The sequence below is a fragment of the Astatotilapia calliptera genome, chromosome 12 (assembly GCF_964374335.1).
Source record: "Astatotilapia calliptera chromosome 12, fAstCal68.1, whole genome shotgun sequence".
Lineage (NCBI taxonomy): Eukaryota > Metazoa > Chordata > Actinopteri > Cichliformes > Cichlidae > Astatotilapia > Astatotilapia calliptera.
In genome coordinates, this window is record NC_137433.1 from 6,632,161 (window position 1) to 6,659,031 (window position 26,871).

Here is a 26,871-nt window from a genome sequence, read left to right on the forward strand (position 1 = left end):
GTAAAAATAATCACGCTGCCCTGTGGAAAACAGTTTGGGTTTTTTTCACCCTCGCTCAACAAACCACAAGGCCTCTGCTTATATAAACTTGTGTATGCGAGCGCACACTCTCACACTGTTACAGTCCTGCTAAATCAAACACAGAGAAGTCATGGATGGCGTACAGCTGCTAACACAAACCATCGTGTGTAAAGATCTGTCACAAGTAAAAAAATAAATACAGTGACACGTGATGAGGAAGTGTGACGCACAGCGTGTGACTGGAGACAATCTGAGCACTGACAGGTTGAAACGAACAGGTCCATCTTTAAACACAACACAGAGGCAAGTGGCTATTAAAAAAACCTGAATTTACTTTAAATTTTCTAAAAATAGAGTTTGAAATTGCATAACTTGCTGTGTTTTGTGTAATTTTGCGTCAGTTATGTCCCAGTGAGACAAAATCAGAATGCATCTTATAATGCATGGTTTTCTTACTTGCAGGTGGAGAGAGTAAGCATTGAGAGGAGGGGTGACGTGAATCCGGAGTGAGCAGGATGATGTAGGGATGGCTGACCTGAGTTCCCAGAGGTTCCTGATGGTATGCGGTGGCAGGAGGGCAGACAAGGCACTGAGTGATTTCCACTGAAGATGTTGGTAAGGTATCCTGAATCGGAAAGACGAGCTTAAGCTTGAGATTTGAGTCGTGGTGAGTTCAGGAACTGTGGCATAAGAAAACAAGGTAAGTGGAGTATTCACAAAGAGAGCTTGAAGCATGTGTGCCGCTACCAACATGAGTTGATGACGAGCTAGTGGTGAATGAACGTCAACGTGCGGCTAAAATCACTCTGACCCGATTGGCTGCGATCGGGTCACTCTGACCCGATCGCAGAGTGACCCGGGCCATCTGCTGACCCCGATCGGGTCAGCAGATGGCCCGGCCCAGGGGCGGATACCGCGTAGACTCAGGAGCCTGACGGAAAATTCCATCCGCACACCCGGACCGTGACGCCCCAATAATGATCAACATTTCACAAAACAAACTTCATGTTTTATTCAGTTTGACCCGACGCTAGTGACAGAGACCATAAAGTTGTCAGGAAAGTGTTTACTGAGGTGAAAGAGCAAAGGAGCCGAGGGCTGATTTCCCTCACAACTGAATGTATTTTTGCAACTGCATGAGTCACTGCCTGCCGGCCTTTAAAAATATTACGGGGTTAAGCCCCTTCTGCTTTGGTTTCACTTTTCAGACCCAGAAGTTGTATCCACTTTTTAATACTGCCTGTTGTCACAATTTGGTTCAAGGGTGAGTGGAGAAGAGTTGTCTTTTCAGGCTATTGCAGTGACCTGAATTCAACCTCATTTTGACCATTCACCATTTGATGTTTAACCATTGAGCAGTTTTATTAGAGGTCTAAAAACATGCTTCCCTTACCGCCCTCTCTCCGGTTCCACACCACTGAAGTTGCAGCATTTTCACAAACCAATTCTGGTTCATCCGTTTCATTCAACGATCCACTTTCGCCCTTCTCATTCTCCGTCACCGCCATGCTTTTTCCACCATGTGCATATAAAAAAAAAGGCACTGTGCATGCGCATTGTACCCATATTCTATTGCGATATTTCATTTTCTTATCATAGCCCAACATTAAACCGGTATTACCATGAACGGTATGATATGGCCCAGCCCTACTCCCACATGCTTAAACAGCACGATGGTGCTGTGGTTAGCGTTGCTACCTCAGAATAAGATGATTTCAACAAATCTGAGGAAGTGTTCAACAGAATGATTTCTGTTTAAAAAATTCTTCACCAACTTTAGTTGTCTATTTGTAGACATTTTTTCAATGACTTCAGGACAAAGGTTTTCAATTTTCACTATTTTAACCAAATCTCAGTGTTCAAATGTCTGGGCACATCCTCTCCAACATCTTTGTTCCAGTTTTTGCTGGGTGGGTATCTGGTTTCTGTCCATCTGCAGGACAGAACAGCTTATTAATGTAAAGAAATCAGGGAACCTGTTTCACACTGGGCCGGGCCTGTCCAGGGTCTCAGAGCTTCAAGTGCAGCAGCTTAGGGAGACATGGGAAGTGAAGCAGAAAGTGAGTGTGACTGCCATATCCACACACACAATTTTGTCATGAATTACTATTCAAGTTTTTCCACTTAGTTTATGTCACCTGTTTGCTGATTAAAGCCTCACTCACACAGTTCCAGATACTGGTCGGCGACCCCCTTGCAGTGTGCGGTTGCTAGGTGAAATGTTTATCTCCTGAACTGTTGACAAGTGATTGCCAAGTGAAATTTGTCTCAAACAGAGGACCAAAAACTGCTTTGTAAGTACTTTGGTCTCGAGCAGATTGCTGATGTTTCTTGTAGGTTGTCTGGAAGAATCCAACTTATCTCCAAAACGTGCCATTTATTCTGAGCAGTTATGGACCTTGAAGAGGTGCAATAGAGATTGTTCATTGTTAAAGTAAAAAGTTGTGCCTTACTGCTGAAGTTAACATGTTTCAAATGGTGCAACTTCCAGTTTCTATTGTGAGCAGTGTTTGCAGACAAGTTGACAACCTCCATGCAAACTGTTGGCAACCTGCTAGCAATCAAAGAAGTGTTTTGGTGTTGTCCCATCACTTTGCAATGAATTTCACTCCAGTGACAGCATGCAAACCAGCAAACACTTGCTAACCAGATGTAAACATAACATAAAAATATTTTACTTTAGCAACTGGTGATTACCACGGGGTCACTGATTGCTAAAGCCCCCTGCATGAATGGGGCTCAATTTCGCAGTGACAGCCAGCAACCTTTACAGGCACTCACAACTTGTTGGAGAACATACATTTTCCCTTAGAGTCAAACAGGCCTAAAGGTCAGTCACTGGCAACGTGGTAAAAATGGTTGCAAAGAGGTAAGCAGTGCTGTTCTTTATTCTACAATTACCTGTAGTTTGTATGGAAGTCGCTGACTTGATGGCAAATACTACTCCTTCTGGGTCACCTTCAAAGTAAAAGTTGAGCCTTTTGAAGTGTGTCAGTTAGGCACAACTTATACTTTGACACCAAGCGGATTGTGTTACTCCATTTCAATTTCCATTACTGCTTTGGGGTTGTTTAGCGAATATTTTCTGGCAAGTCAGGGGAATCTAATTGTGACCAAAGTGATCACAAGGAGGTTTCTGGTGTAGCCTCTTCTTGTAGTGTAGCGGTTCACACGTTTGCCTAACAAACACTCTGAGGAAGGGCATGTTGTAAAAACCTGTGCCAAATCAAACATCTGCTTTATTCTGACCCATAACAAATAAAGGAGACGCTAAAAAAAGTTTAGTTTGTTGAGTTAGATCTTGATTTGTTGGGTAGTATTCTGTTTAGCTGATGTATGCGCCAGCTTATTTCGTAATTATGTCTTCTTGGTTTTTGAGTAGATTACAAGCTGTTTTTTGAATAATATGCTATGCTTCTGCCTCGGTGTCTTTTGACTACTTTGTCCCTGACAGAAAATGAAACTTGAATGGCGTCTTCTCTCTTAGCAAAAGGGAAGATAGCATTCTCACAATGATAGATATCAACTCTGGCACAGAGGACATGAGCAGTACCCAAACAAAAGGATTTCATTAGCAGTTGTCATTTCCACTTTAAATAACCGTTATTTATGCATCCAATATACCTAATGATTCATAGCTTTAATGCATTGTTACACAGGCTGAGAATAGCTCACATGTATTAAATTATATGTAATATATACAGATGTGTAATGTATACAGCAAACCTGTGTGTGTGTGTGTGTGTGTGTGTGTGTGTGTGTGTGTGTGTGTGTGTGTGTGTGTGTGTGTGCGTGCGTGTGTGCAGCTGCGTACTACAGTGTGTTGACAGGTGGAATAATGCATATTTCTGCAGTGGTGTCTGAACAACACACAGCTGAGTGATGCACACAGACACAGTGTTTGGATCTGGCAGCTGAAGTCCAACTCAACTGACAGTCAGCTAACAAACATCTCGTGTGTGTTAAGTGACCGAAGAGAGACCTTGGCACACCCAGCCATTGCAAACACATTTAGACATACACTCACACAGACAATTTGTGATGAATTAATTCCAGTTCACATAACCTCTTATTAAAGATTCTAATCCTGCAAAAAGAAAAAAAGAAAAAAAGAAAGCAGCAGGAAGGACCATGAAATATGAAATGGAGACATAAAACAGAAATTAGACCCACAATGCTGACACCAAGCACATTATGACCACAGGCCGTCCCAAAGTGGAAGGAATACCCAAGTTGTCAGTCCGAGCATGAATCCTGATCGTCAGCAGCTGCTCGCTCTCCGCCAAGGCACGTTCGTTTCTGAACGGCCGTGACATCTTTGCAGCGATCTCCCAGCGTGGCGGCAAATGGAATCCAGCTGGACGCACGGTTCAAGCGCTATTAGCAGAGCACCGTACTGTAATTGAAACGTTCATTTCTCCACTGGTGGTTAGGGAGGGTATGTCTATTAACGGTGCTCGCTCTCACCACGAGAACTTTGTAGACCGCAGCAGCTCCGGGCAGCTTTCCACGTCGAGGCCAAGTGAGGCTCTCCAAGGTCAGGGATGGATGGAAATCAAACCGAGAGCACTGTTTCTCTGTCTGCAGCTATACAGCTGAGCTGACAGCCTCTCTCAGTCACTAATCAATAAATAACTCAACCCCAAAATAAATTGTACAAACGATCAAGTTTGTACAATTTGTTCAGGTTCATCACATTTTTAGTTATGTATTACATTTCATTTGTGTTGACTGTTAATACTTTGCATCCAATAACTCACAAGTTTTATATAAACTTTAGCTGTGTAAATGTGAAAATTACTTTAAAAAATTGAAGAATTTTTGGGTACAGACGAGCATTTAGACATATAAACATATGAGAAAGGTGATCTAAGTGACTCTGAATGTGGCTACTCTGAGTATTTAAAAACTGCTGATTTATTGGGATTTTCCCATGGATCCATCTACAGGCTTCACATGTCCAGAAAGCGAAAATATTCACTGAGTGGCTCTTATCTGCTCAAAAATGCCGTGCTGCTGTCAGAGAATGGCCAGACTCCTTTGAGCTGATAGGAAGGCAGCAGTAACTCAAGTAAACACTGGTTACGACCAACATATGCCGTAGCGTATCTCTGAAGGCACGACATATCGATCGCTTGAAGCTGATGGGCCAAGGAAGCAGAAGACCACACCAGGTATGAACAGTTCGGGTTGTTGTCGGTGGTGTAATATTATGGGGGATGCTTTCTTTGCACACTTTCAGCCCCTTCAGCCCAACCGAGCATCATTTAAACTCCACAGTCCTCGTGAGTATTGCTGTTGGCCGTGTCTTTATGACCACCGTGTATCCAATTACAGCTCAAATCATCTCAAAATAATTTCTTGAACATGACAATGAGTTCACTGTATTGTCCATTTGAGATGTGGGGGAAGACGAGTTTCACATCATGGATGTGAAGCCGACAAATCGGATGCTGTCATGTCGGTGCGAAGCAAAATCTCTGAGCTGCATTTCTAGCATCATCTTGAATCTATGCAATGAAGAATTAAGGTCCTTCTAGAATCATGTCCCACGTTGAGCTGACATCTTTAAATCCTTCCAGGCAGTTATTTGGAATTACTATCGCATTTAAATTTAATCTTGGTGGTGACCAGGACATCACTACCACATGAATAGAATCCAACTCGAAGCTGACAAAACATGTTTAAAAAGTTGCCTGACTTTGTCCTAAATAGGGTTTTTAAAAACCTTGTATCCTTGGATATTACACTTCTAATGTTACTTCTTTTGTTGCTTAATTCTTCAACAGGTTTCACGGATTTCTCTTCCGGATAAAGCCTCTTCTGAAAAATTGGAGTCTTAGTCTTTTAGTCCTACAATTGGAGTTCTAAGACTATAATTGGGAAAATCTGCCATTTATTTGAATGGGAATTAAATTTTTTATGAGACAGGACTGTATCGTAGCCCAGTGTCTTTGTGCTATTGTCCACAAAAACACATGACATTTCCAAGAGAGATGACCAAGACCCACCCAACTAAAGCTATGTATTGTCCACATGCATTTTATTTGTCAAAAGGTTTATTTCCTCTGATTAAGTGCACATGATTGCACTTGGAGGTGTTGGAGGAACTTGTTCCAACCACCTTTCGCCCTGCAAACCAACCTGGAAGTCTTTAATATGGCTTTTATTTTTTCCACGTAGAGCATTTCAGCATGGCTGGCTGCAGACGTGAATGAGAGCGGAATCGACACAGGCATGTAGAGGAGTCAGTCACAGGGCTTATGTGGAGAAATAAAACAGAGATTGTGTGACAGGCCCTGATGAGGGATGTGTTCACGCCATCTGGGTTGCTTTAACACTGCGGTCACTGTTGGATGCCGAAGGCTCTGTATTGTGTCCTGATGTTAAACACAGAGGTGGTAGTCATGGAGTTGAGGTTAATGTTTTGTTCTGAAGACACAGTGAGAACGAGAGAGAGAGAGACTGAAAAACCCTTCTCTCTCTCTCTCTCTCTGTCCTGGCTGTCAGCAGAGACGTGAGCCGGGGTAGAGCTGGCGTCTAATTGAAGAGCAGCTCCACACCCTGTCGTCATTAATCACCGAGCCTGTCAGCCACTGCTCAGGACCTCACAGTGGCACTCTGCACTGACGCACAGAGAGGAAAATATTAGTGCCCTCCAGCACCACCTCCACTGATACTACCTACTACTACTACTCTGATTACTTTCATTGCTGCACATTACTGTGCTGTCCTTATGACTAGAAGCACTTTCAGTCCTACACTGAATGAAAACATTAGCATTTGTTTTCCATTTTTTTGATATCGTATGAGTTTAAAGAACAACGTGTAACAAGGCTCACTCCTGTCTCTGATCATATGTTAGGATAAAAAAGAGTGCGACATCAGTGTTGTCAGCAAGAAATCATTTTCTGAGAAATCATTATAAAATCAAAGCATTGATTTTTCAAGTGAAATACAGAGATTTTAGAGGGTACAGAATAACCTTATAATTGTTTTATTTTATAAGATACTGAATTATTTGGGGAAGTGTTGTAGTTCTTCCTTTGGGGTAACAGTTAAGATATACCCAGACCACATATACTGTATATAAAAGATGGACATGGGCCCCCGATGACTCTTTTTTTCAGAACACATTTTGAAACTTGCCATTGTAATTACATTTTCTTTTTATCAATTAATTTACAACCATAGGTGACTGCCTTTCATTCATTTGGATGAAAGGGTGGAGTGCTAAGATTGCAGCTAATACTGGCTAGCTTGGTTAGCAAATGGCATCCATAAACTGTACATACTTGCTAATTAGTCCTAAGTAGCAAACTAATAAAACACTATAATTTCACTTTTTGAAAAGTGCGTACCACGCAAGTGCTGATATGACATATGGATAGACCCAATGAAAATACTCCTACAGGTACAAATGTGACAAACATGGGCTCCAGTTCACTAACTGGAATATTTTTTGTCTTAACCAGGCTGCAGATCTGCTGTAAAGACAGACATTTCTACATGGGAGTCTATAGAGGACGGAGTCACCCTCTTTAGAAAAACAAGAAAAGTATTATTTTTAATCAAGCTCAACAAAGATTAAGCAGAGCAGAAATTCAGCAGAATAAATTTATATTTGTCATATTTACTTTAAAAACGGGTTAAATTACTTGGAAAATTGCTATATTTTTACTGTGGAGTACCACAGTAAAGACACACTCAACCCACCAGAGTCAGATAGTGTTTCAGAAGAAATAAATTAACTCAGTTCTTTTTTTACAAATGTAACTCTTAAAAACATTCTCAAAGTCGCTTCATTTCATTATTTTTAGTGTGATGAAATTTAAATCTAAATATTTTTTTTTCTTTTTTCTTTTTGTTGTTTTTACAGTCATTTACATATGTGCATGTGCTGACAAGCATAAGAAAGAGTTATTACTCATTCATACATGATCATTTTGAGCTTACGTGTACGTGTCTGCACATATCTCAGAGTATAAAGGCGTGCACTGTTTTGTTTCAGAACAGAGATATTTAGTTATGCTGGAAAATATCGTCAACTGTACCCTTATTTAAAAAAATCTCCATTTTTGGTGAAAGGGACATTTGTGTAAGCACTCTGTGAACAAAAGATCAGTGCTGGATACACACCCACACACACACACACACACACACACACAGAGTCTTGCGGAGGCGACATAAATGGAGTGTGTGGGTGTTGACTCAGCTGTGAGAGTGTGTGTGGGGGGAGAGAAGATAGATGTAGGAGATTGATGAGCGCCGGGATAGGGAGAATAGTGAGGCATTTGATGAACGAGTGTAAACTGGCAACAGTGGAATTAATTCCACCACCCTCCCGACAAGATTGAAAGTTCTCCCCTCTGCGTGACCTCCAAGTGTGAATCATCTTCAGATTCAGGCCGGTGTAACCAGGTCTCTGTGCATAGTTTGTAAAACAGCATCCCAGCAGCTGCATAGATGTGCATCAAAAGCAAGAAAACAGTGACGATCGCTTCATTTTTCACCTGTGTTTCACCTGCACAACTTTAGGGGGCAACATAATCCACTACATCTCTAGCACCACAACTCTGCAAGTTCCAAAAGAAATGCACTGCATCCTTGACCTATTTTGTCTAGACTACTTCATAAATGACATAAGAAAAGCAAGAACATGAAAGTAAGTCTGTCCTCTCTCAGACAAGTGCCTGGCTCTGGTTTCTAAAGGAGAAAAATAGGCGTATTGTCCCAAAGAGCTATCCAGAGTGGTGATCAGGGCGCCGTGACCTTGCTGGTGTGGCAGGGGCTGGATTGGTTTGGGAGGGTCATCCATTTTGTTAATGGTCCTGTCAAGTGACACCTGTGCTTGCCTCTCCCCTGTCTGGAGTGCTAATGAAGCGCGAGAGTGGAGGAGTCTGGGAGTCGGGGTCAATAGCCACCTTGGAGACCGCAGCCACGGCGCTCTGCGCCACCTACGCCCTGTCAGCCAAATAGAGTGGAGCCACAGATACATTATCAGGGCTGAAGCACTAATGGCAGTGGTGTGGCTTTAAGATAGACCGAGTCCTTCCCTTTAAATTAGCATCCAGCAGCTCTGAGTGGAGAATGCTGACTTCAGTAAACCACGGGGCAGCAGCCAAACAGCACAGAAAATGGCTCTTCGCATCAGGACAGTGGCCTCCATGTTTGCGGTTCCTGCAAGAGAGCCGGCTCTCCTCAGGGGAGGTGTCAGCACATTGATGAATATTTCTCTATTAACCGCCTCCCATTGTCAGCTCTGGCCTTTGTGTTTCAGGCCAATCCGTCAGAGCGTGAGGAGCTCCCAGGTCGACGTCTCCCTCAGGTCATTATTGAAGTCCCAGTGACCCGGCACAGCCGTCCTCTTTGCTGAGGTGGCTGCTTCCAGGCCTCACAAACAAGAATCAGCAATTAAGCGCAGCACCCGCAACAACAAAAGCAATGCGGGCATCGAAGAGTAGGTGGGATGAAAGTCTTCAGAGACTCGCTAACAGGGCTAATGTGACCCAGCGTGGCCTCTTTAGGACGGCCCTGTCAACTGATATGAGCCATGAAATATTACACACAGCCACATATAGCGCGGCTGTGAGAGCCAGTATGATAGATGGGCTTAGATAAGTGCAGTGCTGCAGTCTGGCGAGATTTACTGTGTCCTCTGATGCTTGAGACAAAAAGATACTTCATGGTGCTATATATAGAATAGAAAAGAGGAAAAAAAACAAGTTGAAATGCAATCATGTATCATTTATTTAACAAAATAAGACTTTCTCCTATTGGTGGGATAGCACAGCCATCATTGATTTTTTTTTCTTTGTATATTGTTTGTTGTTTTTTTTTAATCTCTGCACCATTTGTTTGGGAGACTGTAGCTTGCTGACCCCATGTAAGCTTGAAAAAATATTACATCTTTGCATATGTACAAATAAAAATAATGGCATTGTTCAAGATAATTCTCAAAGACATGCAATTCTCCAGAGTCTGAATAACGCAGTGAAGGATGAGGAAAAAACAAAACAAAACAGCAGTAAGGAAAGAAAATTTAAAAAGAGGTTCTCAGAATAAAACCTCACAATCCATCTTCATTATGGTGCAACTTTTTTTGTGTGTGTATGATAGGCATAATGGTAGTATACTTAAATCATTCCTTTTCAGTTAGAATTCATTTGGACAGCAAAACTTCCAACCCCCAGGAGTTGAATACCAAGCGCTTGAGTGAAAAATAAATACAGACTTTTTAAGATCTAGGAGAGATATTGAGAAAAACAAAAGAAATCAAGACAAGTTTATCATTTTTAAGCTCTGCTTCCCACCCGTCTTGGATCACCAAAGTCTGTTCTTTCTCTGCTGCTGCAGTTGATCCATCAGTCTTTTGCCTTTGGAGCACCAGTCGCAATCCTGAGGCTAACAGGTGGTGTTCCTGGCAGGCAGGCCAACAGGCACGATGCCCTGTACTGGTGATGACCCCAATCTTGACTATCCATCTTCAGGGCTGCTCTGGAGAATCCCAAGCTGGTGCCTGCAGTCTGTGGGCATCAACGCAGTTTTGGATGTCACTGGTATCCAAGGGCTGAGGCTGAGCCCAGTCTCTGACTGTAGAGGGCATAGGGGGAGTAGTAGGCTGAGGAGGAGGGCAGGGATGGCATGGGAAGTCCTGGGGCTCCTTGCAAGTGGGATTTGCTGTAGGGGTGGTAGCGTGCCAGACCCAAGCCAGGAGAGCCACGGAGGGAGAAGGAACTGGGCAGGGTACCCGGGCTGCTGGGTGGGGGCAAGTGGAGATGGCAGGAAGCTGTCGATGAAACCGATGATGGATAGGCAGACAACAACTTAGTGTCCACCATACCAGGCAGGGCTGTGTGGGTACGCAAGTGGGCCAGCAGCTCCTCTGATGTTGCAAAACGCTTGTCACAGGGACCCCCAACAGACACCCAGTTACAGGCATGAGGCTGCGGTTCATTAGGGAGCATGAAACCATACGTGTAAAGGGGGTGGGAAAGAGAGGGGGTCGTGCTAGAGGACAAGGAGCTAGAGTGTAGAGAGTGAAGGTGATGTGAGGGGTAAACCAGGGGAAAACCAGACTTGAGGCTCGAAGGGTCATGGACGCAGGTGGAGCAGTTACTGCTTCCTAGGTGGGGTGCATTGGGGTAACTCAGACAGTAAGGGTCCCGACATAAACTCTGCATCAGAGATGGGGGTGAGGCTCCAGTGAGTGGGCTGGAGCTGGGGTGCTTCCCTGAAAGTCCTAAACCCAAACTAGATTTGGTAGGGTCCAAGCCAGGGACAAACTGGGACGGGTAGCCGGCATAAGCCCCGACAATGGAGCCATGGTAGCCCATAGAAGCAGGGGGAAGGGGGAAGACAGAGTGTCCTGGTTTAAATGGGGAGACTGGGGCGATGTGCCCTGAGCCCAGACTGGACTGTGAGGAGGCCTGCGGGTCAGCCTTGCTCTCTGGCCGCGGGCTGCTTGCAGAGCTGGCGTTGCTGGAGTTGGCGCTGGCCCGTACGTGGCTGGAGTTGGCTAACTGTGCACCATCCATGCCTGACTTAGCTGCATCTGAGTCTTTTTTACCAGCGTTGTTGCTATTACTGTCCGAGCTGGCTGGCTCTGAGCTCCCAGGTTTGCTGTCCACGTGTGGAGCCTGCGAGTGTGGTGGGGGCTGTATGGAAGGGGAATGACTTTGTCGGTGGGGTTGGCTCTGACTGTGCAGGGGAGGAGAACTAGAGCCGGGTGACCGTGAATGGGGAGGGAAAGATGGACATGAACCACCACCGGAGCTTCCATTTGGCACCCTGAAAGACGCTTTATCTGAAGGCCCCTTCGTCACCAGAACATCCTTACGGCAGTCGCCTGATGACTTGGAGTAAGGCTTGAAGCTGGATTTGTCCTCCAGGGACTGGTGCTGTTCTCCGGACTTGGATGACCGGCTGGAGGGCTCCTTGTCTCCCAGACTACTGGAGGAGAGGGAGGCCAACTTGGAGGAAGAGGGGGGGTCTGGTTTACCAATTTGAGAGCAGGTCTGTGCCAGCAGGGCCAAAGGACTCTTCTTGGCATCCAGCTGAGGAAAAACAAAAACAAAAGCAATAGATAAATGATTTTTTTTTAAAGCAAATCAAACATTACACCATAAAACCCATACAGATAAAAAAAATTTTAATTCCGAGATATTATATTCTAATTTTTCAACAGTGAAATGAATAAAAGACGTCAGAGGGTGAAAGTTGAAGCAAAGTTTAGGTAAAAACGAAGAAAAGAAAATGAAAAACATCGTAAACATTCCATAAATACAAACGGAACGATTAACAACGTGGTGTTAAAGTGGCGATTTTTTTAAAAAGTCTATAAGTTGCAGTCATTTTGTATTTATAAACTCTGGTGTTTTGCATTTTGCCCCCAAAAAACTGCCGTGCGTAAAATGGCGCAGACGGGATTTTCGTCGGATAACATTCCAGCCCTCCTACACTCGTGGATTTAAGAAGAAATAATTCAAATTAAGAAGAATAAGAAAAAGACAAAGAGAAAAACGACATCTGGTGCCGCAGACATATCTTATTTTTTTTTTCTTATCCACTTACTTCAATACTGGCAGGCGCGGATGTGAGAGGCTGGAGGTACTCCGGGTGCAGCAAGTGGCCGCTGTGCGCCGTCAACATCTTTACGATCCGGATAGGAAGCCTTTTAGCCTGGCGCGAAGGATCCGAGGGAGAAAGACAAGGAGTGGGTGTGGAAACGGACGGTCTCTCCGCTCCTGTCCGGTGTGGATCGTCGGCGGCGCTGCGTTCCGGGGACTGGCTGCGTAAAAGCGGTTCAGGTCCACCGGGGAGATCTCTCATCTGGATCGGGGCGCAAAGAGGGACGGAGGCATGTAACGGGTGGCCGCGGGGTTCACTTTCATTTAGAAGCACATTTCATGGTGATGAACTTTAAAAAAAAAAAGAGAGAGAGAGTGCAGTAATCCACAGGGCAGTGCGTTGTGCGCGTCCTTCGTGTCGGACCAAAGCTGGCTCTACAGAGGAACAAATCGCCCAAATGTCATCCTTTATGGGGCTCTTTAATATTACCCGTCAGTTATTCCTAAATATTCCTTATCCAGTGTTGGAGAAGATGGAAACAAAAACACCACAAGTAGTCACTGCTCTTCAAAATAACGGGTAAGTTGAAGGAATATCCCCGCAACGGACAGAGTGTGCGACAGTCCTCCCGTGTGAGTGTTTCTCTCCCACTGCAGCAGCCTCACAATACCTCACTTCTTCCACATACTAAAGACGGGAAGGGAGGGATTTCAAAGCAAGGAGCCGCCGTCCAATCATAAGTGCCCGCATTTACAAGCAGGGGCGGAGCGAGGATGGGGTGGAGTGGGGTGAGGGAGGCGAGGGGCGTTTGTCTCCCTGCCTCACCCTCTTACCCAGGGCTGTAATGTAGGTGGAAATCTGTGTCAGTGACCTCCATAAGCCCAGTGCAAACTACACATAAAGTAGCAGTAAAATATTTGCACCACAGATCTGAGAGCAGTTTAAGCAGCAGGAACTTTATCCACAGTGCTTCCACACGCAAACGTCTCCCGACTGCTGGGAACTAACTGCGTGTGTAGTTTTCTGTTGAATGTACCCAACGCCATTCATGGAAATAAGGTACGTGTAATTCAAAATAATAATAACCTACTGTCCATGGGCATTTCTGGCATGTTAATAGCTTTATTGCATTATCACAGCCCCGCTGCCATCTCTGCTGGACATAACTCAATTTTTCCAGCTTAGAGCAAATTCACATGATTCAAGTTTTATGTATTTTGCTGTGACAGCACATGATATCTTTCCATCTTGTTTTGTGCATTCACGTCCCCGCCCTCTCAAAACACTGGCATGTTAAGAGTTGAATGACAGTTGCTATTGTAATTATGAGAAATGGTACTTTGAGAACTCTTCTCCAACTCATACATGCTTATAAAATAAAACTGCAAAAGAGTCCCTCCTTGGCTGCCAAATTAGTAAGCCAGTAATTGAATTTCATTTTCTATAAAGAACAACAAGCTGTGCTTTATGGGGATTTCCATCCCGGTTTAAACGCCACCTCCTACCAATCAGATGGCTTGGCTCTAACTCCCCCATCCATAATCCAACATATTACAACACTGTAACAGTCAGCATGTTTAAAGTAGTTTCATGGGTCACTGATTACTGGCTAAAGAGAAATCAGAACAGCCCTTTCTTCTGAGGTTAAATAGGTAAAACTGTTTGACATTTCACAGCACAAGCCGGCCTTATCAAGAGGCACTGCCATCAGCCTAGCGCCTTGATTCTAATGGCCGCTGCCATTTATCTGCAGCTGAGTGGAAAGTCAGTGTGAGGAGGATGAAGTCACTTCAGCCTCATTCAACAGCATCACTGTTTGACCTGTCATCATTAGGCTTAGTCATCATTCATCACCCACACGCTGCCACTCACGCTCCAATGACCCAAAGAGATCCAAGAATATGTGAACGTGCACGCCGCCAGGCTAAGTGCGGTGGTACAGTCTCCTGTCTGTTTGTTTAAACCTGTCTGTCGCCACCTCGGGTCGAGACACATAAACAGGTGACGCACTCGCTGCGATATGCAAAGGTAACGCTGAGAGCTTACGATTTTTTTCTTTCTTTCTTTCTTTTTTCTTTTTACAACGTAGACAGCCGGTTAAGTCGTGTGTCTTATTGTTTACCACACAGTCATCCACTTGTTAAAAGGGTAAGTGGGTAAGTCGTAGGTGGGGTTGGATAAGGAAGGGGCGTCCAAAAGGAGACCGAGGAGGAGGGCACTGGGAAAAGCCAGACAAAGGCAGCGAGAGAATGAAACAAGGGAGGGCTCAAACAACAGGGAGCAACTCCTTTCATGTGTCCCCTTGATGTAGGCTGGTAACAGCTGTTTTGGCGTGTCGATGACTGATGGCTGTTTCCTGTTGTGGATATTTTAAGGCGACAGCTTTTCTGTTAAAGAGTTTTCTCAGCATGCCCAGGTCCTGCTGGCCCTTGAGGCATTTCCATGCCTTTTCCATGGTTGTATCAAAGCCTTGGGTTTGGCTGGAACAGCAGCCAAACAAACCACCCCCTGCTCCCCAGGATGGGGGCCGATAGGGGCTGAGGAGGAGCGGACCCCACATGCCCCTGTGATCCTGTGATTTATAAAGCCGCTGAGGCCTGTAATGGACGCTATAGCTCTGTGGTGGGGTCTAATTCATTCCTGTGTTGAAAAGCTGCCTTTGCTTGACTCCAGAGTAAATATATAATGCTGACATTAGGCAGCTGAATTCTTCAAACCTGGCTCAAGCAAATCCTCATCTGCTCGTTTGTCTTTGCTCCATGTTTGGAATTGCTGAGGAGTTTTGTGGCGCACGCGGGGATTAGCCTCGTGTAGACGCTGTGTGATCGTTTAATGAGGAGATGACATTGATGTGCACTCATTTGAGTCTTTTTTGTTTCCCCAACACTTCTACATGTTGTCACTGGTGTCAGCCAGAATTTGACAAGATCTGGCTGGGTCCCTCAGCAAACATTTTCTACCCTTACAAAGATCTTGACATTAAATTTCCAATGTCTGAACATTTATTTCATAGTCAAAATTGTGAAGGTTTTAGGGTCCAAGATGTTGTCTTATTATATCCATGAAGCACATTCAAGTATTTTTTGTTCTTTCTCGCAACAAAGAGTTTTTGTATATTAGTCTGTTTTATTTATTTATTTATTTTATTAGACTGGAACAAAACAAACCTAGGTGGAAAAAAAGATAATCTAGAAAATACGAGCAATAACATGCAAAATTTACATCCTAGCCATATAACTAATATAACTATATGGAAAAGGCAACTTCTGCATCTGCAAAGTGAAGCCAGTTCAGATTTGCTTTAAACCTGCGTTCTTGCTAATGGGCAGCAGGGTAGTCTGACTGCATGGACACAACTGTTGTGTATTTATGAATCGCTAAACATGCCATGTCCAGAGGACTGACCAGGCTCGATCCATGAAATCAGTCGATTTGATTCCTTATCTGTTCTTGTCGATTGTTTTTGGGTTCTCATTGGCTCCGTTTTGAGAGTCACCACCATCGCAAAACAGCAATAAAAAAAGCAATTTGTTGTACTACTCGTTACATTACTTTCATGTTACTCTGTAAAAAGCTGAAACACACTGTCTCATAATCACTATTTTACAATATAAACAACCCCACACACCAACACAAATCCCTAACGAGGACACACGTCTCTAAGATCTTTCTCTTAACAGCGATCGCTGCAGTGATTCTGCTTTAGAAGCATAAACAAATAGAAAGGGAGGCTGCAGCCTGACTGCTCATCTGCTTGTTACCTGTTGAAGTTCAGGGTATGGCTGCATTCACCCAGCTTTCACCCTGGGTTCTTGGCTAGCTAAGCGTTAGCATGCATAAATGTGCATATTCGCGCTCTAGACTGCATCGCTCTTTTCCTCCTCTAAAATCAGCTGATTGTAGCGTGATTGCATGAACCGATAACCGGGATCGACAGGCAGGCGGACTCACAGTTTCAAGGAATCGGACTACTGGGAGCCAGTTTTCTATGAGAACCAGTTCTCGGTTCCCATTCCTAATTGCTAGTGGTACATGAATGGCTCTACCTTGATAAGAAACAAAACAAACAAACACGCTTTTGCAACTTTCCCACTGGAGCGCTTTAACTCAGAAATGTCGTCACTCCCGAGTTCTGAGATCTGACTTGTGAGTCATGTGGAACGTGGTATTACCACACACATTGCTAACATGCTTAGATTGTAATTAAAGTTCACAGTCACATACACAAAGAGGCTCACCATTTATAGATACATATAAACAAACTGCATGACCATGTTTAAAAAATGGTGTCCCATAATAAACCCCTAATTACTGAGCATGGAGCTGGCAACGTGTGGCTGCTGATAACAACAGTTTAACTGTCAGATACACCACCAATTTAATGGTCAAATGGAAAAATGTGGACACGTGCATTTGCTCTTTTCATAGCATAATATGATTCATATTTCCTGGTTTGTAAGACTAGAACACCGTAGGATGTGGAAACAACGTCCCCTCTGGCTGCCCGCCTCACAACCGTTGCAGTTTTTGGCGTCGGACCGCGACCGTTTTTGGCCTCGGCCATAACGTCGGCGTCTGAAAGATATGTGCCGAGACTGTACAAAGAGGAGAGAGAAATGATAAAAGCGCCAAAGAGGCAGAGGAGGGAAAACGAGTGTAAATAACTCCTATTTAATTATCTGTGACTGACTTATGGGGTGTGTGGAATGGGAATAGAGGCCTGAGGCTGGGGCTCTGCTCAACCCCAAGTGTTTTCTCCAGCAGTAATAAAACCAAGGGGGAAAAAAAAGTGGATTAAGACAGTTTCATGGGGTGTAGCAGACATGGCATTTAGACCGAAACACTTAAAAAGAGCCTCGCAGGCAACATTCCAGCCAGGACAGAATGTTGAAACAAGGATTTCCTTGAGCTGAAAGGTCCACAAACAATATCTACACAGTGTACTTAATGTGTTCACACTTCCTCGTTTATCTTTCTGTGGGTGCCTCTCCCTCTGTCTTTGACATACACACACTAATCCTTTCACAGTTGAATGTGCGTGCGCTCGAACGTGCAAATGTAACCCTGTGCGCGCAAACATAAACAGACAGTCCGCACTGTACACGATAACATCTTAACAGTGTGTGTTTTTATAGTGCCCGTACAGTGCCATCTATCTGTCTGCCTACATAGAGAAGCAGTGTGTGTGTCAGAGTCAAAGCTGTGGTTGACAACCTTATCTCTCCGGTTTAGGAGGGAGATTGTCTCTCTTGTCAGCTCATCACGTCTCGCGAGCTAACGCTCTTATCCACTCTGCCTACCTGTCGTCTATCTGTCTGCATTATAATCACGCCGGGATAATAGGCTTCCCCCCGCGTGTGCAGATTGGCGCTTTTATTTCCGAGTCCCGCTTCATGCGGGGTTCCACCTCGTCGTGCTTGCTCCACCTGAAGCACATTCACAGGAAGGCCGCGCGGGGCCGCGCGACGCCCACGACCTCGAGTCGTCACTGCACGCTCGGAAAACAAAAGCAGCTATTGTCCTCCACACGCAGAAGTTATCAAGAGCACGAGGAGGAGGAGGGAAGGAAGGGCCTGCACTGCCAGACAGGGTCTGCCTCAAATCAGATCATCCTGCATTGTTGTGTGAAATTTCAGATGACATCAAAAGATGTTTTTCTTTTCTGCTGGTCTGATGAAGGAGGGTGATGGGGGGGTCATTTTGATGGAAGCACAATCAAGGTATTCACAAGTTGGAGCCGTGACAGGTCTGGTAAAAGGAACAACAACAGGCCGGGCAAAGAAAATCTCCCTAACACATTCCTCACGCTTGTTTAAGTCACTGGTGCTTCCTCTGCTCATGGTCAGAGTCACCGCCTCTGCGTCTTCATCATCCAGTCTTTGTTGAGAGGGAGCATGCTTTCTTGAAGAAAAGCTCCGGCGTTTTATGACAGAATCGAAACCAGAGCAGAGTTTCACAGAAAGAATCTCAAACTGAGTTTCCAAAAAAAGAAGAAAGAAACGCTGCTCAATCTAGCAGCTCGTTTATTTGAGAAAGTGACTCATTGACATTTGTGACCTGATGAACAGCAAAAGTTACAGCAGTACATGTCAGTCATCGCAACCTCCTCTGGGGCCAAGTCACGTCAGCTGCCAACGGCTTTGATGTGACAAGTGATGGTATCGCTCAATTAAAAGCCTATCAGTGTGAACAGTAAGTAAATCAACACCTTTCGAGCTTGGCACATCAAACAAGTCATTAAAGCAGCCCGCCCATGCCATTAATCTTTCTGCGAGATCTCGCCAAACCAGGGTCACTGCGGGAGCAGGAAAACTTGCAGTGTAAAGAGTGTTAAGTGCAGTCATTATGACAAAGTCAATTCTCAAGACTGATTTTAGGCTCACTAAAAAGAAAACTATCCTGCTTCAACCCAGTCTGACAGCAAAATGCGTCAGAGAAAGGTTGCTCAAACAAGTGTTCAACTCATTTTGTTGCCAGTGTTTCCTAAAACTGCAGTAATGGTGCCTTAAAAGCTGACTGAAAACTAAGATATCATAAAACGTTACCCCAGATCTAGTGGCAATAACATGACCTGAAAACTGATGCTAATAAAACCTAAAAATAAAAAGTAAATAAACACAAATATACAATACAAGTCAAATCCCAGAGGCCTGGGTAAGAGTCCTGAATTCTAATATGGACACCACCACCTCCTAATTTATGACATTTTGTGAAATCTAAAAGTACAAAGGCGAGAAAAACAAACAGCCAAACCAGCAAAGACATGTTGTAATTATAGAGCGTCTATTGAAAGCAATATTTTGCACTGTGGAGCAATATAGCCTTCTGCACATTTTGCTGCAAGACCTGGTTGCCTGCTTTATTGAGTTTAACTACATGTGGTCGGACACAAGTTGGGATTTACTTTTATTAATTCTCCATAAAGCATAAAACTGTAGTTTGAGAACAGGCAGTAATGGAAAACACATTCCAGACATAGACCTGGTGTGGTCAAAAATATTTTTCTCGGTTGGGTCCTTGTAGTGACAAAGCACCGCGCTTGTCCCCAGCAGTATTTCACCGGCTAGGATGAATACATGAAAGTGAAGCACTGCCATATATCAACCTCCACCGCCCCCTCCTCCTTCCCCAAAGTGCTGTATGTGAGCTGTGCAAAGTCACACACAGCCGTTTGTTATGCGACTGTGCATTCTCATTTTCGAGCTCTGCGTTGAGGGCTACGGGCCAAGCTGACACTTATGAAATATTTCCCTTGCTGACCTTAGCTACTGCCTCAGCTGGGGAGATTAATCCTCTGTCGGCAGACACTGGGAACACACTGCAACTGCAGCACACACACACACACTGACGGCATCTCGGTGACTAGGAAACACAGCAGTTGCAACAGCAGAGGCACACAACTCTGTTCTTGGTAGTAATAATTACAGCTTCTGTTGATTTATTTCAGCTACACTTGATAGCGTGCCAGTTGCAAGGGAGGTGTAAAGAGAGTTAGCTGGAATGCAATACAGGTTCTGAACCACAGTTATACAGCAAATATTGCACAAGCCTCTAAATAAGCAAGATGCAGGCAGTGCAAGGATATAGAATCAACAAAGAGTTTTTACTCTAGAAGCACTCCTATGTGATTTCATTTTCAGGGTATTTCTAATATGGTCGCCACAAAGCAAAACTCAGAGTGAAGGCAAGTAAGGGAAAACTGCTGGCTTCTAGTCAAGAGGCCAAAATGGTGAAGAGCACGAATGACAGGGTTTATTAAGGAGAAAGAAAATTAGGATAAATATAGAAGGGAAGCAAAGAAAGACTGTACATAAAGCTAGCTGTAGCTGCCATATGATTCAGTTCAATTCAGGTTTATTTTATTTATATAGCACCAAACCACAACAACAGTTAATTCAAGGTACTTTATATTGTGAGGTTAAGTTACTAAAAGAATACAAGAAAATTTCAATATTCATACATGCCCCCCAACACACACACATCGTGAGCTAGCACTTGGTGACAGTAGGAAGGAAAAACTGCTGGAGAAACCTCCAGCAGAACCAGGCTCAGAGAGGGGCGGGGCCATCTGCCACGACCAATTGGAGGTGAGGCCAAAGACACTGTGGAAAAGCAATAGAGATTAATAATTTATAATGAGTTCTTTCCAAGTGAGGATTGGAAACTTGGTCTTTCTAAGTTGAGGAGGCGTTCCACAAAATTTTTTGACTTATTCAGGAATGCACCACAACGGAGGGTTCAGAGTGACCTCTGGTAAATGATCCTAAGAGGTCTTTAACATTAGATGGGGTCATCACCGCCATCAACATCACTTAAGCAAAGTGATGTCGTGGTTGCCATCTTGGTGTTTTAAAACCAGATTATGCTAAATTGTGTTAAAACCGTATGTGTGTTGCCAACAGGGTAGTTTTTTCAACATGCTAATATCCACAGATTGGCAAATAGCTAATATAGGTCCACATTGGTCAGACTGTAGTAATGAAAAACCCGGAAACCTAAACCTAAAATACAAGCAATTATTTATGATGTTTAAGTTATGATGACCTTTCTTTGCTTCCATATTTCAACACTCTCACCCTGAGGCAGAGCAGCACTGTGGACTCCATCCACAGAACCTTTTTCTTCCCCCTGAAGGTTGACCAAGTCTCTGTCCAGCCCTGTCTTCTCTTAATGTGTAGCAGCAGATGACTTGGCTGAGTTTGGTCTTTTGTAAAAGGTTATTTGGTTGACAGGAGAGAGAGCAAGCTGCTCTTGCAGTTCCTGCCAGAAGGTTGCACTACCGGTGTATCGTAAATTACTCAAGACAGTGTACAAGAACAGTGGGGGTGGAGAGCAGAGGGGGCAAATGGCAGAGGAAGGAAAGGGGGGTGAAAGAGTAAGTGCAATTTTCTTTTTGGTCCACGGTGATGAATGAGTCTCTGAGCAAGGCAGAAAATACATCATATCACCTTTAATTGGTACACATTTCTGCAGCCGTAACTCAGTGTTTAAAAATAGACAGTGGAGAGTGAAATACGACATCATATATTCCACCCAGTGACACTTTTACAAGCCCTCCTTGCAGTATAAAGGCATTGATTGCTATTTCAAAGCTCCACGTTAGAGTCAGTGAGTGCTGAGTATCTCCAGCTGCCAGTGACTTTAACGCATGAAGACCAAAATGTTTTGTGGTTTTCACATAAGCTTTTTTAATATGGAAAAACTGCCACGAGTCTTTACAAAACATTTCAATCACGAAAGATAAGTGTTTAAGAAGGATTAGGTGTTTTTCTATCCACTACGGGTGGTCATAATGTTGAAAAACAGTGACAAGTTGGGGGGAAAGGAAAAAAGGAAAATTCACAGCTCTCAAAGTGGCTGCTAAAATGATGTATTTAAAATCTATTTAGCAGTCGGATGACATTTTATTGGAGTTGTTAGTTAGCTTGATAGTAAAGATGTTTTTCCTGTCATGACTCCAGTGGGTGGTGGTGGGCTGACAGTGCTGGAAGGCTCATGTTTTATAATAAAAGGTAACATAGGCTGTTACAGAGACGTTACAAGAGCGTGTATAAGAAAGACTGTAAGAGATAGATGTAGCCACTGTGATGTGTCCTAAAGTTAGCATTCTGTCTGCTAGCATGTTGAGATTTTGGAGCCAGTGACCGCATTTGGACAAGAAGGTGCTAATTCATTTAACCCTAGCAAGTTTGAGTAGCTAGCTTCATCAATAAACTCTGAAAATGTGACATACAGACACAGCTGCTCGCTAACTAAAGCTGACTCATAAAACTACAATTGAACAAAACTATCTCATAAACATCTGCATCACACAGAAGGTCATATTAGCAGTAAGATAAATCCATGACATTGTTTCAAAAGGCGCCAACACCACAAATACAAGAAGGAAACCGACTTTAGTTTTTAGACAATAGATGGTATAAAACATGGACGTTACATGTAGGTCAGAGAAATTGAGCCAATGCAGAGGTGCCTTAAACTTGCTTTCTATCTGAAGGACACCAGATGGTAACGGGTGTGGACTTCCAGTCCTGTAGAAGTGTCTCAAAAACAACTTTCTGACTTGGCCATTGTAAACACATTTTATTGTCTCAGTCACTTATTTGAATCATTTTGTATAAAAAATTAAGTCTCATCTCCAGGATTCAAACCAGGACTTCATAAATCAATGGGTGGAGTCAGAGGAGATTGGTACATCTGTCTGTCACAGCAGTCACACCCATATCTTTAGGCCATAATGGTATCAGATGGGTGAGTCATTAGAAATTCCACCCACTGTAATTGTTGTCTTGCAATTCTTGTAATTTTCTGTTGATGGGCTCCTTCTTCGTGAAGGAGCCTAAGGAGCCTATCAACAGAAACCAAAGCTGTTCTTGTACCGAGCATGTTTTTAATTGCTGTAAAGTGCAGCATTTTAAAAGTGGTGATTTCCTTAATTCTCAAGCCAGACTCTGGTGTCCTTTAGAGGAAGTGACGTTTTTGGGATTTCTGCACTGGCATCATCTATTTAGACCATCACAAAAACACTACTGTAGCTTCTGTTTTGGAAAAGTGAGGCCAGCATGAAAACAACGTAAAACTGCAGTCAATCTGAAGACCACTAAATAATTTCCTATAGAGGTCTAGTGCATTCTGACTTAACCTCAGTAGACAGTTTGTTGATGAATTTATGGCCTTGGTCATTTGTTTTTGGTTATATTTAATAAAAACTTAAGTTTGCTTTGTAAAGATTAATCATATTATATTTGAATGGAGTGTTTTCAATGGTGTGCATGTGATTGACAAGCCATTAGCCAATGAGCAAAGGGTTCACAGCCAATCTGATGGCAGAAATGTTCATCTAAAGCCTTTAAAATAGGATGTCATCAACTGATGGATAATGTCATGGTCCACATTTTGTGCTGTTTGTCGTTTAGCACTGGAGGTTGCTGCTTGATGAAAGTAATGTCACTAGCATCCATTTGTATAAATTCATGAGTATAAATTGTCAGTCTGCAATCATGCTCAAAAAGACAATGCTAGCATGCTTAAAATGTAGCTGTTAGCATGCCAACAATTTCTAATTAAGTACACTAATTTTGATTTGTTGTTCAAATTCATCCTAAAGAAGACATGAATGGACCAAATGTAAGGACAGTCCATGCAGCATATGTTGAGAAATATGCAAAAGGGCAAATTAGGCAAGCAACGAAGTCAGTCATCCTCTGGAGACCATGCACATCAATATAATTCAGTTTAACAAGATCAGACCTTTCACTCTAGACACATATATTCAAGTTCAATAATATACAGAGCAGCATGGTGTGGATTATTATCTGCTGCGTCAATGCTATTGGAACCAAGAGCAAAAGAAATAAAGAAAGAGAGCCACTTATCTACTTCAGGAGTGCAAGAGAACAGGGTAGAGACATGGTTAGAGGGAGAGACTGCTGACTGGACTTATGGCTTTGGCAAATTTCAAGTTCTTCTCAGTGAGCAGTTCCCAGCTGTAAATTTACTGTGTTTGTTCGAGCTGCTATTAAAACCAAATCTATGGCCAAATCCAAGGTCATTTATTTCAGCAGGCCAGCAGGGAGGAATTTTCCCCCCTGACAAACCGCCTATCCATCAATAACGGAGAAAATGGCAGGCAGGAGAAAATTAAAGTGCATACATGTATATTTTATCATCGTGTCCTTGCCTGTGATTTATGGTTATGCTTCCATGAAAGTAATGTAGTGTAATTTTACATGATAACATACAAACTGAGCGAAACAGGAGGCAGAGGCAAACACTACGGGAAACTTAAAGGTTTTCATGAAAGTTACGGTCACGTGAATCCGACCTATCTTACATTCCAAGGTGAATTTGTTACCTCGCACCACCATGTATGTATTTTTGTTTACAGTATGTAAACTGTATAGATGTTTGCATATGAGCACAACATTTAATGAAAAGTAATTTGACTTTGAGCAACTCATTTTCATCAGTAATCATCACCTTATAAGGTACTTTATGAGAGTCTGTGCTCATTTTCAGTTGACCTCATCCTGTAACACAGATGTGAAAGTGTGAGCACACACCTGGAGAGCCGGCAGCGGCAATTTCATCACTGCTTATTACACAAAACATAATGAGAAACACAGACCTCTCCTCTCCACAATCTCTCTCTCTCTCTCTTACACACACACACACACACACACACACACACACACACACACACACACACACACACACACACACACACACACACACACACGCAAAGATTTCTCTGGAAATAATTTAAGGTACTTTTTAAAAACGTTCTTTTATCCACCAGAGATAATGCTTTATAAACACATTATGTTTCTTATTTTGTTGCTGTGAGTTGGTGTGTTGTATCAGTGTATCTGTAGTGAGTGCCAAGAATCTGCCCTTGAACAGGAGCAGCCAAGGTTAAAGCCTTGGAGTCAGCAAACACACTTTCTCAGTGTCCCTGAGCAAAGACACAGAAGCCCTCACAGCTCTGGGAAATGTCGTTATGGCAGATGACCTCTAACCACCTACTTGGCTCAGAGGTGAAACAAAGAGACAGGTCGGTTGGCGAGGTTTTTTAAAATATATTTACATTAATGATACTTTACAATAAAATTATTTTACAGTCATGCAAAAACAAATTAAATAACTTGAACCACCTTTAGCACCAATAACTTTAAACAATTGTTCCCTGTACAACTTTATCAGTCTCCTACAAGTTGTCGAGGCCCACTCGTCTTTACAGTGTTGCTTAAATTCAATAAAGTTTGTGGGAGTTTTTTACTGCACAATCCTCTTAAGGCCCTGCCTCAGATTGAGGTTGACATTTTGACTGGGCCATTGAGACGCCTTGATTCTTTGCTATTGTGCTTGCGACCTCTATCCTCTTGTATGACCCCAGTTATGGTTAAGCTTTAGATGTTGGACTTATCACCTCACGTTTGACTCTAGAATACTTTGGTGTAGGGGTTCATGATCGACACAATGGTGCAAGGTGCCTGTATCCCGTAGTTGCATAACAAGCCCAAATTATCACCCCTCCACCACCGTGCTTGACAGTTGCTTTGAGGTGTTTGTGCTGGTATACTGTGCATGGTTTTAACATGGCACTTAACAGGACACTGTTCCAGAAGGCTCACATGCAACTTTGCGATATTGAGCCATGCTCTTGTGCTCTGGCAACCCTTCCAAACAAGCTGTACTTGTTCAGTCTTTTTCTAATTGTACTTTTAGGAATTTTAACAGCGAACATGCTAACTGAGGTATGCAGAATCTAAGATCTAGCTTTTCAGTTTGCTGCAGTTTCTCGGAGCGTTACATAGTGTGACCTTGAAATGAATTTCCTGGGATGTTGACTTCTCTGAATATTGTGTCATAGTGTTAACACACATCTGAGTCCTGTGAAAACTTCCTTCATTACATGAATATATTTTACATGATTAGATCTAATTTTGACTTCCTCAGCATTTGTTTGACATACTGTGAATTTTTTCCCTTTAATAAGACGCATGGGCAGAGCCAAGGTGCGGTTCTTCCTTCTTGGCCACCTCACACTGAGCCGCCCTTTTAACCCTCTGGGTCCAGGGTATAATTGGCCGTTTTTGACTACTTTTGATTTTACCTCTATATTTCACCTTTAAAATATGTTTGTTGATCTAAATTCAGACAAAAAATTCAAAATTCGAGTAGAAAAAAAGTTATATTTTTCACTGTAAAACCCACAAACATGTTTAACGAATCATTTTCATAACTTGAAATGCAAATAGAAATTGTACATTTCTAAAAATTAGGCACAAGTTTTGCAAACAAAGTTATAAGGTACTATTTATCTAAAAATGCAGCCAAGGCCTCAGGCGTTTTTTATATAACCATTTAAATCTATTTACAGAACAATCAGGTGTTCTGCATCAAATAAGAAGGCACACAAATTATTTGTGCCAGTCCAAAAAATGTAGTTTGTGTTCAGTATAAGACAGAGGAGAACACCACAGGCCTAAACCCTGCAGGTCTCACTGCAGGAGGTGCATCAGTCCAGTTTTCCGTGTGGGAACAGCGTTTACACTGGAATCTGCCTTTGACGGCTTTTTTTGGAGAAACTATGAAATTCAGCAGTATAACTGACACACAATACAAAACAATAACTACACAACACACTAACTACAGCCTCCAAACACGCTAAACGTCACTAATGTCTCACATATGAAAACTCGCTCTCTCTCTGTCTTTCGCTCGCCCGCTTTCCGTCGCGGGTGTCGCTCCTAAAAACTTCCCCTTCTCCCTAAACAA

The 26,871-nt window shown here is 43.2% G+C and overlaps 1 protein-coding gene across 1 annotated transcript; it reads right to left on the reverse strand.

Moving 5' to 3' along the window:
* Window positions 1-9,753: 9,753 nt before the first annotated feature.
* On the reverse strand, window positions 9,754-13,257 carry znf703 (zinc finger protein 703). Its single transcript, XM_026188619.2, has 2 exons — window positions 12,595-13,257; window positions 9,754-12,077 (listed from the first exon to the last, which is right to left on the reverse strand). The coding sequence occupies exons 1-2, from the start codon at window positions 12,850-12,852 to the stop codon at window positions 10,575-10,577; spliced, it is 1,761 nt and encodes a 586-aa protein (XP_026044404.2). The 5' UTR covers window positions 12,853-13,257; the 3' UTR covers window positions 9,754-10,574.
* Between the last annotated feature and the right edge of the window lie 13,614 nt (window positions 13,258-26,871).

Coding starts and splice junctions, on each gene's coding strand:
- znf703 (XM_026188619.2), bottom strand. CDS start 12,852: ATGAGAGATCTCCCCGGTGGACCTGAACCGCTTTTACGCAGCCAGTCC. Junction 12,078..12,594: donor CCGCGCCTGCCAGTATTGAA/GTAAGTGGATAA, acceptor GTTTTTCCTCAG/CTGGATGCCAAGAAGAGTCC.